Source organism: Apteryx rowi, unplaced genomic scaffold, assembly GCF_003343035.1.
Source record: "Apteryx rowi isolate R43461 unplaced genomic scaffold, aptRow1 scaffold_54, whole genome shotgun sequence".
In the NCBI taxonomy this organism is placed as follows: Eukaryota; Metazoa; Chordata; class Aves; order Apterygiformes; family Apterygidae; genus Apteryx; species Apteryx rowi.
The window spans coordinates 1,585,618-1,595,880 of NW_020450805.1; the positions used below are offsets into that span (position 1 = coordinate 1,585,618).

The following is a 10,263-nucleotide window of genomic DNA, read 5'->3' on the forward strand; positions in this document are numbered from 1 at the left end:
GTCTAACAATATATTACAACAGTCAAAGTTACAGACTTGTAACTCATTTTCCAAGCCGTGCCTTTAATGAAATGCTTGGTTTTGTCCTAAAGACTGCAGAAAAACTTCCTAATCATCTTCACTTCTTTTCACATCCTGCTGGAAAAGCTTTGCTTCCTACCAGGCATGCAAATTCACTTTCATCTTCTACTATATGTTTTTTGGGACAGAGGTTGTTTAGAGTTTTCAAGGCTTATCTGTGAAATAAATGTGCAGATTCCTTTTAAATCTTCAAACATTGCTGTGGAAAGAGCTGAGCTAAAGACAATGGAGACAGCTAGAAAGATGACTTTGGGAAATATCCTAATTACTTATTCACTGATAATACATACTACAGCCTATGGAACAAATAGAAAGTAACTACCTACTCATTTTAACACTAGATTTTRTTTTCCTTTTTCACAGTGATTTTTGCAGGGAGAAAGCCAATAAGTACTGTGTACAGGTTTTTTTAATGGAAATTAGGGTGCCACTTTCATTTCTTGTTTTGTCACACTGAGTAACCAGTGGTGGGAGGGCTCACAGAGCCAAAAGCAAATCTTATATTAGAATATCTGATTGAAAAGTTTATCTCTTTGCATTTTTCACAAAATTAAAAGAAAGCAGAGCCTGTTCTTTTAGATTTATTTTTTTGTGAAAGAGAAGAGCATAGTGATGATGATGATGATGATGATGATGATGATGATGATGATGATGTGATTATTATTTTTATTGAAGTTAAACCTAGGAATTCAGTTCATGTACCAGTACCCTATTCTGTTAGGCACTATGTAAGTACAGAATAAAAAGAAACTTTGTGCATCAAAGGGACTTGATGTGTCCTCTTGTCCTGAATGGATGAGCCCCTCTGTCCTGCACATGGAGACTTCCATGGGTTTGAGGCAACAGCTGGGAGTTTTCCAGTGAGAGACTTGCCCCTAACAGTGCTGAGCTAGGCATGCTCTGCATTCTTTCCTTCAAACCTTCAACTGGAAGTTGTTTGGAGCAGGCTTGAGTAGAGAACATAAGGGATTGTGGGCACAGCTCCTGAGACACCCTTGTGCCAGGAAGAAGTGATAGGCCTAGAAATAGCAAGGTTTCTGCAAGTGTCTCCAGATCAATGAGATTTGTCTCTGGATAGTGGGACATTTATGGGCTGGAAGAGGAACAACCCTTTCCTGTTTTACCTATCATATTTTGGTAATTTGGAGAAAACTCTTTGAGATTTTACAGTGACAAATCTAGGTTTATTGCCATTTTCTTCTTTTTGGTGGGTGGTACCATTTAATCCAAATCCCAAACTAATTTTTGAGGTCCCAGAGTTGAGATGATTTGAGCAGATGCAGCTTCCACAGGATTGACTTGAACATTGCTATTTCCCAGTCAAAATAGGGTTCCATGCATTTAATTAAAAATCTCTTTGTATTATAAAAAAAAAATGGGGAAAATTCACAGAGAATGAAAGGAAAGAGAATAGAAAGGAGTAAAGTTAAAGGAAAAAAGGAAAGAGAACACAAAGGAGTAAAGTTAAAGGATTGCTTCCTCTGTGTGAAGGAATCTCTACAACTGGAAATAGTCCCAATCTTATTTTCCTTCCACTGGAACCTATTATGTTTGCCCACAACAGAACTAACACAGTGAGGAAGTTAATGCTCTTCTTGCGTGCTAGCTAGTCATTAGAGGCTCACAGTAAGGAAGGTGATCAGAGAATACTTGTCACATGCCCAGACTACCCTCATTCAAGGCAACTGCCACCTCAGTGCATCATATGAGGCAGGTCAAGCCTAGGGTGAAGCCAGCTTTCTATGTAAGAATTTTAATTAGCAATGAGCACAATAAAATACATAAGCTGCTGAAGGTTAACAAGTGCTACTGTTTGAGATTTATGCCCAAATCCATGCTGTGTACTTCCCTTCCCTCACTGCCATAATGGATTAGCAGTATACTGGATAGTAATCTACAAATATTACAATCATCCTTCTAATCTGATTAACAAACTTGTAAGAAGCATTAAGGACACATTTATTCTGCTTGTGGGAAACAGTCCAAATACAACGAACCAAAAGCTGCTTATCTACAAGCAAAACCAGCATTATATGACTCAAGGGGGCCAAGTTAATCAGAGCTATCAAGAGACTAATTCAGATCCAGAGGACTGGGAAGGCAGATTAAATGATCGTTCATAAATCATTGAAAGCATACACTATACAGTATTGTAACAACAAACAATGATCTTCTGTAGGGTGCAGTTTCCTGCTTTCTATATATCTATGTTTTGACATTTTAAGTATCTCATCAGCATCTTTTTATCCCTAAATCGTGCATGTGTAGCAATAGCATTATAACTTAGCTTGTTAACCATTAGACCTTTAGGCAGGAAGGGGCAGACTGCAAAAATAAATCTAAAATTGTTCATGATTTCAGGCAGCAATACTGTGCTTACTACAAACACGTAAAAAATATAGTAAAATACAATCCAAGATGTTKTTAGAGAGATCAACTGAGGAAATGTGAAAAATCAGCTTTATATACACCTTAGGCTCCTTCGCTTTATGGAATAGAGGGGAAGACACTGCTGATTGATTTTTCCTTTTTAAAATATTGTGTAGAACTACTGAAATGTGTGGTCTTAGTGGTCTTTCCTTAATAAGGAAATCAGCATAGCAGTGTGTAGGCTTGTTAACTGACTCCAGTGTTTGGAACAACCAGGGTCTTGTCCTATTATGTCTTTATTCTAGTAGGACTGAGACTATCCATAAGCTACAATTACTTCTGATTTCTCTTTAGAACTGTCTTCTAGTGGCTCAGTTACCCATTTTTGAAAGTGGTTAAACCTTTGTTCTTAGACTGCTTGCTTTTCTTTCCCTCTATTTCACCAGCCCTTGCAAAGACTTTTTCATTACTTACCAGAAGTAAAAGATTCCTCCAAGGACTACAGTTAGTGGCACTTGTATCTGATCTCACAGGACATGGAACACTCTCCAGTTCTCCATACCACATAATCTTCTACATTTCCAGTGCCTGATTTTCCTTGGCTCTGCACTGCATGTATTTACTTACATCAGCACAGAGTGAGTGAGAAAGGCTGCCACTGCAAAGCACTATCTCTGGAAACATGACGCCCTGGGATAAAGGACAACACAACACCTTGGGAAGAAGGGAAATAAGCCTTTAATTAAAATAATTAAATTATACGTGTTTTTATTATTTTTTTCATGGAAAATGGAAAGATCTTCAGACTGAAAGAATAAGGCTGAATGGAATGAGGGCCTAAAAACAAGTGAGTGAAGACAGCAGTTCAATATGATAGCACTGTCAAAACAAACTTACACAGATTTGTCCCAAACTATCTGAGCAACATCATTTGTTCATTTTTATGACTTCATGGAAGTCATAAATACTGGGGKTTTTCCTCTCTTCCCCTTTCCCTTCCTCCAGTGAAAAACTCTACATATCTCAATCATAGCTCTAGGAAGGTGACTGCCTCTGTACTCAGCACAGCCCTTTGTTTTTTGGCATAGCATCAGACATTTGCCCACACCTGGCTCTTACTTCTGCTCCAGGTCTTATCCAAAACTGCCTCCTCTATAGCTCAGGTTTCCTRCCAGGTCCTATTATTGCCAAGATGCCAGCTGGTAACAAAACTCCCAAACCACCTGCAGTGTGAAAGAAGTACTTTCCTGCTCATTCCCATTTCTCAACATCTTTTCTGAGCTCCTGGTTTACTCTGAGCTTTTCCGCAAGGTTCCTTAATTGCAATTATCCTCAAAAAAGGATCAGCCATCTCCATTCAAGCTCCAGGTCTGAATTTTTACCACCATTTCTCCAAGATCGTGTTCTTACAAGGCGACCTGTTTGGACTACTCATACTTTCTTTTTCTGGTTCAGCAATAGCTATTAAYCCTTTTCTGTCAGTTTCTTTCTTTCAGAGTTTTCCCAGTTACCTGTAAATGAAAAGTGAAGTCCCTTTGAAGGTATATTGGTTGTTTCAAATACCTGTCCACATAGTGGTACATTAGTTATGAGGCCTAATGGAACTCTTTGGTTCTGTATAATATCTCTTTTCTGTCAGAGTGGATTTGTATGTCCAAAGACATGAACACTCAGTATGTTGCAATTAAATATCCCCCAGAAAAGAGGAAGTGTGCTTACCTACCCATTTTTTTTTTACAGACCAAGGCTGTGGAAGGCGAGAAGTTTGCATAGGTCTGCAGCATCAGGTGCCAATGATAAAGAGTCAATACAAGAACAGACAGAATGAAAATGCTTTCTCTAATTCATTTGACTTTGTTTTTTTCTACTGGAATTTAAAATGAGGCACCAAAGGTTTTCCTCAGCCTAGCTCAAAAGAAAAAATTGTCAAATGTAAGGAGACATGTTCTGATTATATGAAATAAAATTATGAGAGAAATTAGACAGCATTAACTACAGTCTTTTGTGAGAAATATAGCCTGCTAAGGGAAGAGAAAGGACAGAAAGTAAAAACAGCTCTGAGAAGAGACATGCAGGGGTTACCCAGAGCTTGGGAATCCTTTTACATTTTGACCAATCTGAAATAGAGCTTTGAAGCATATGTATGCCCTGCTGAGCAACTGAGCAATTGGAAGGATAGAAATTTCTAAAAGTTGATCAGACTGTGTTCTTTAAGCTGTATTATTTTGACATCTTCTTTCTGAGTCAAAATAAAAAATAAGCATTTACTAAGGAAATCCATGTGTCTGTTTCCATCAATGCACCCTGTTAATTTTAAACTCATTTCTCTATTTTATTCAGCTTTATTCAATTTTCAGTCTATGCATTTTACAGAGGGTTTGGCTGCTTGAAAAAAAGTATTTTTCTAGTCTGTGTCAGTGTACATCAGTTGTTCCCTTCCAATGTGKTTTTTTTTTTTTTCCTTAAGCAGACCGTGTCACCTGAACATGGTGATGCAAATGTTTGGGGGAAAAAATAAACAGATATGAAGCTCCATATGTGCCAGTGGTGAAAGGACATATGCATAAAGACTGCAGCCAGATCTCATCCATTCATAGCAAACTATAGCTGAAGTCATTGACATCTTTCCTAAAAGGATGTGCATGTGCTAACTATAGCACAAAGCAACATAGTATAGCTCAGGACACAGACATACAAGCATTTTGTGAGAGTTGGTGCTGGGAGTAAAAACCTGAGATAGGGAAATTGATTTTATTAATTTTTGAAGAAATATTTATGCACTAAGAATCTGATGCAGTGGTGTATAAAGCTCAAATTTAAATATGTGCTTACATGCTTTTGTCAATACAGATAACTTAAGCATGTTTCAGTGCTTTGCTGAATTGGGGTCATGCCTTTGAAGGATTCTAACTACAGGGAAAATGCTGTATTTATTTCTTTCTGGCAAGGCACAGTGAGACAGATAAAACAGCTTTGAAGCAATCCATGGCACAAAGCAGAACTCACAAGCACAAGTTCTCATGACAAGTTAACACAGAGTTAATGGGTTCATGATGTATTAGCATCCATGGTTCAAAACTGCCTAGAGAGATGAAACAGCAGCCCTAACTTGTACTCCAGTTTCTTCCTCTCAGTGGCAGACTGGAAACAAATGTGCCACCTTCTGTGGGCCACCAGAGAGGTGGTTTCTTTTGCTGTGTTTGGAGCTACCTTGTGTATACTGCTCTCTGCTGGGATATTTGTTGAATCATAGCAAGAGGCAGTCTGCATTCCAGCTTGTCTACACCAGGAACCTCAGGTATCAGAAAGAAACAACTTGCTGTGAAGTAGACCAAGATGTGAACTTAAGAGTATACCTGCAACTTTGTTATAATATCTGTATGCAAATTCCTACCCCATGCAAAATGTGAGGTAGCTTACTGTGAAAGAAATCAATAAATGCTGACTTCTTTTCACAAGCCAAAATGATGGTAGATTAAAGATGGTAAAAATCCCTTGAGATAAGATATCTGGTGTTTTACTGTGGGATAAGAATTTATTTATGGATAATAACTGCAGCATAGCTCTTGTTCTGCAAGTTTACCTCTTTGTTTACGTCACAGTAACTTGTGTGTACCCATGCCCTCATTTATAGAGCTAATAGGCTCTAATCATACTGCTATTATTTTAGAGGTTTAACTTCTCGTGGGCATATTCTCTGTCTGGATCAAATTTTCCTATAGTATATCATAGAGGTGTAATCACACTAGAATAGTCCTTTCCTGCCAAAAGCTTCTCTGTGCTACATCAGACAACTATACTATGTAACTGAAAAAAATTCTGTAAAACATCTGCCTATTATCCATCAAGTTTCAGTCTTTGCTGCCTTTTTATTAAAAGCTTTCTATAATCTACACAGTTAACATCAATGCTAATAAGAATTAGCTCATAGAAAGCACACACACACACATAAAGTACACACTCTTTGAAACCACTTAAAGACTGGAAAGTCCATTAAGGATTCAAGTTTGCAAGCTTTTGAGCTGATAAATGGTGATCTCTATCTCACTTTCACCTGACCTGTTTCTCCTAGAAGAAAATGTGATATTATTCTCCCTCCAGGCTCATTGACAGACCAGGAGATCCAAGTAATACTAAAGCTTCTGATTCAGTGTGTGGTTATAGATAAGAGCATCTCTCAAATAATGAAGATTGTAAGTGAATACCTGCTCTGAAAGCTGGTTCTGTTTAAGAATGTGCTAGCTGAAATTGTTTTTGGCAGTTTACTTTTGCACCATTAATAAGTCCCAGATCACAACTATCAAACGTCCATCCAGTCACTTTAATCTCCTTTAAAGAACTCTGTGTGGTTAGTACCTGACTTAATTTGCAGACTAACAGTGATGTTGGCACCCAGTCTTGTTTGCTGCTGAAATCTAAAAATATCAGCTTCTTGAGACAGATCAGTGGATGCATGAAGGAAAGCCAGCCATCACTTCTCACACAATTCATTGCCAAGTCCAAGTGCTGAAGGTTCTCCAAGTGTTTTTTCTCAAAAAAACTGCCTGTGAACATATATTTATTTATGTATTTCTACTTCAAACCCTAATGAAGAGAATGATTCTTGTTCATATTGAAGTAATTGAGTCTTACTGAATTCATTAGAACTTCTGTGCTTAAAAATAACACCCTGAATAGAATTTAAATGTGTTTGCATATTACTTTTTTTCTTAGTCAGAACCACAAAAGTAAAGCATAGCAACCACATATCACAAAGTTTTTTATATCTAGACTGAAATATTCTTCCTTGTTAAAACTTAATCCTACAGTATGTTGTTAACTACACAGAGGTCATTCACTTAAATGGGGCTATGAACTGCTGCTCATGATCACCCATGCAAACAGCATTGCAAGATCAGGCTCATGAAGATTCTCTTTGATTTGACATTTCATTTCCACTGTATGCTCAGGAGTGGTGAATAATGTGGCTTCATGTAGTTTTTATATCTCCCTGACCTTCAGCTATCTCCCTTGATAAAAGTTATAGTAGTATTAAGAATGTGACTGTATTGGTCTTTTTTAACATACTGACATACATTCAGTATACATACAGACATTATGATAGTGGAAGATTTGATGTAAAAAGATGCAACAAGGACACTTCTTGTATTCCTGTGATGTTTATGGAGGAGATACTGTAATTCCCTGAATCAGTGAAGATTTTTTCCTCTCTGGGAGATTCCTCTCAAGTAATCTCCAGCTGCCTGTAGTGTCCCTTGCACTACTTACAGAGTAAAAATGGTCTTCACTGAATAGAAAATGTGGCTCATTATTTGGCTCATCTAATTCTATACATACATACATACATATATATATTCTACCCAGGCCTGCTGCTATTTCACTTTCATTATTAAAAATTGCTGGGTTTTTTGAACTATTTTTGATTTGGTTTTACCTGGGTTTTTTCCTTCATTTTTTGCTCTTCCATGGTACCTTTACTTACCTAGAATTCTGATTTGCGCATCAGTAAGGCTCCATTTCCTCAATCCAACTTTGGTCAGCTGTGGCATCGTTTTTAATAGTTCTAACAATTTTGTTAGGCAAACCTTTACATCATCTCCCCAAGGAAGCATCAGCACTTTCATACCAGGTAGGAAATTTAAATCATCAACTAATTGCAAATGACAAGTGTAATTTTTTGGTTATAACAGCTCACTGTAAAATCACTTAAAAAGATTAAACCAGATTGAATTTCAACAGTGAAGACAATACTGGTAGGTTAAAGACTTCAAGACACTTGCTTTGGCAGCAATGACAGAGTAGCCAATTGCATACAAAACTCCTCACTCCTAGAAACTCTTTCCATTCACTAAGAGGAAATGCTTCAGGACACCAATTATATCTTACTTTAAAAGCAAATGAGGAACAAGTTCTTGAATTTCTAGCTGGATAAGTCCCAAAATTGAAGCTCAGCCACCAATTTAAATGATTTATCTCAAGAAATCTGTCTTACGAAGTTTGTGGACAGCATCTTTTCCATCCTTTTCTAAATAATTTTCAGACAAATCAAGTACATTTGGTTTTGGCAAATTACAAAGATTCTGAGCTATGGGAGGAAAAAAAGAAGTTTGTTATACATGTATTTAGTGCAGCATGACTTGTCTTCTATTGCACCTGAGTTTTGTTTTTTTAAATGAAACAGCAAGACGAGATTTTTTTAAAAGCTTCTAGGTTGTTCTCATTTGTTTGATACCTCTCTGATGCAAGCTGTGCTCTCTTGTTAAATGTGTCTCCATGAACTGAAAAAATAAAGGGCCTGGCCAGCCATAAGAGCTGAAATAATGGTTCTGTATAAGTTAGACTCTTATGGCTAAAGGAATCTTCAATGGAGACGACAGCCAGCTTTAAGACATCTTTGCAACACAGAAGCAGTACAAAGCTGTCTAAATATACAGGAGTCTGTTGTGGCTTAGGCCCTACAGACTTCAACCTCCTGCTTCACAAACCGGTCAAGGTTTTTATAAAAGTGTGTATTTTACAGGATCAGAGAATTGTGGAAAAGTGAGACTAGATGGGACCTCATAATCTAAGCAATCTGTAATGGGGCAGGATACTGATGAGCCTAAACCACTCCTCATAGATATTTATCTATCTTGTTCTTTGAATTCTTCCAAATTCTCCTTAGGTACTATTCCTAGCTTTAGAAAGTATCCCTCAGTATCCAATGCAAATCTTTTTTGCTGCAAATTTAGCTGCTACTTCTCCCAGTGGACAAAGACGAATGGTTGATTATCATCTCTTTCTAGCAATGTTTAGAACACAAAAACTTTAGCGTAACTTTTTCAGACTTCTCTCTCAATCAAAASAAAATTAAACCACTCCTCTTAAGTCATGTTTTCTTAACCTCTTATTGTTCTTGGTGCTCTCTCTCCATTTCTCTATACCTTTCTTAATTATGATGTTCAAGGCTGGGCACAGATTTGTTGCTCAGGACTCACCAGCACATATTTTTTGCAAAAGCATATTTCCAGTCATATTTGTAATCCACAGAAGACCCCAGATTCTCTTCTTTTACACAGATGATCTCTATTTTGTATTTGTGAAGTTGATGTCTCCTTCCCAGGCACAGCCCTTTACACCYGTCTATATTGAATTACCTACTGTTTTTGGACTATCCCTTAAATGTATCCAATTTTAATTATGGTTCTTTATTCTAAAAGGCCTTGTAAACCTTCCAAACTTGGTATCATCTGCAATTTTACAAGCAGAATCTCCATTCTGTCATTTAAGACACCAGTTAAAATATYGGTTAGAACTAGGAAAGACTTATTTGATTATACTTGAAATGTTCTCTCACTTAGTGAAACAGGTGTGACTACTCTTTTAAAGTAATTTTTCAATCAGTTGTGCACTCATTTTTTTTACATATCTTTCATTAGCATCTTTATAAGGATGTTGTACAAGATAGTGTTAAAAAACTCATTAAAGTTATGATATATCCAAACTCATCTTGTCCCCTTCTCTACCTTATTATCCTGTCAGAAAAGTTTCCTGGAGATGTCTGATGTGATTTGTTCACACCATCTTTCATCTCTATCATTTAAGTGCTTGCAGAAATTTTGTGTGATAATCTGTCTCAAAATTTTTCTCAGTATCCAAGTGAGGTTGGCTTGTCTATAACTTCCTTAGAAGAGCAAAAGTTAGTGAGTTTTCTATTTTCCTGCCTCCAGAAGTTTTCAAACACAAGTGTCCATGGTTCAATGATTCTTTCAGCTTGTTCCTTATATATTCAACAGTGAATTTCACTAGTTCTGCTAACCTGAGTGCATCTGT

General features: G+C 37.1%; 1 protein-coding gene across 1 annotated transcript; it reads right to left on the bottom strand.

Annotated features, from left to right (window-relative positions):
• Nucleotides 1–6,678: 6,678 nt before the first annotated feature.
• On the bottom strand, nucleotides 6,679–9,465 carry NLRC4 (NLR family CARD domain containing 4). The gene is made up of 4 exons (XM_026081216.1): nucleotides 9,429–9,465; nucleotides 8,444–8,536; nucleotides 7,934–8,101; nucleotides 6,679–6,995 (listed from the first exon to the last, which is right to left on the bottom strand). Exons 1-4 carry the CDS (start codon nucleotides 9,463–9,465, stop codon nucleotides 6,679–6,681), a joined length of 615 nt encoding a protein of 204 aa, XP_025937001.1.
• Nucleotides 9,466–10,263: the final 798 nt, after the last annotated feature.

Excerpts from the sequence above, each read along its gene's own strand:
- NLRC4 (XM_026081216.1), bottom strand. The coding sequence starts at position 9,465 with ATGACTGGAAATATGCTTTTGCAAAAAATATGTGCTG. Across the intron at positions 8,537-9,428 it reads TTTGCAAAAAATATGTGCTG|CTCAGAATCTTTGTAATTTG; the intron begins GTGAGTCCTGAG and ends TTCCTCCCATAG. Across the intron at positions 8,102-8,443 it reads AGATGCTGTCCACAAACTTC|TTGATGATTTAAATTTCCTA; the intron begins GTAAGACAGATT and ends ATTTGCAATTAG.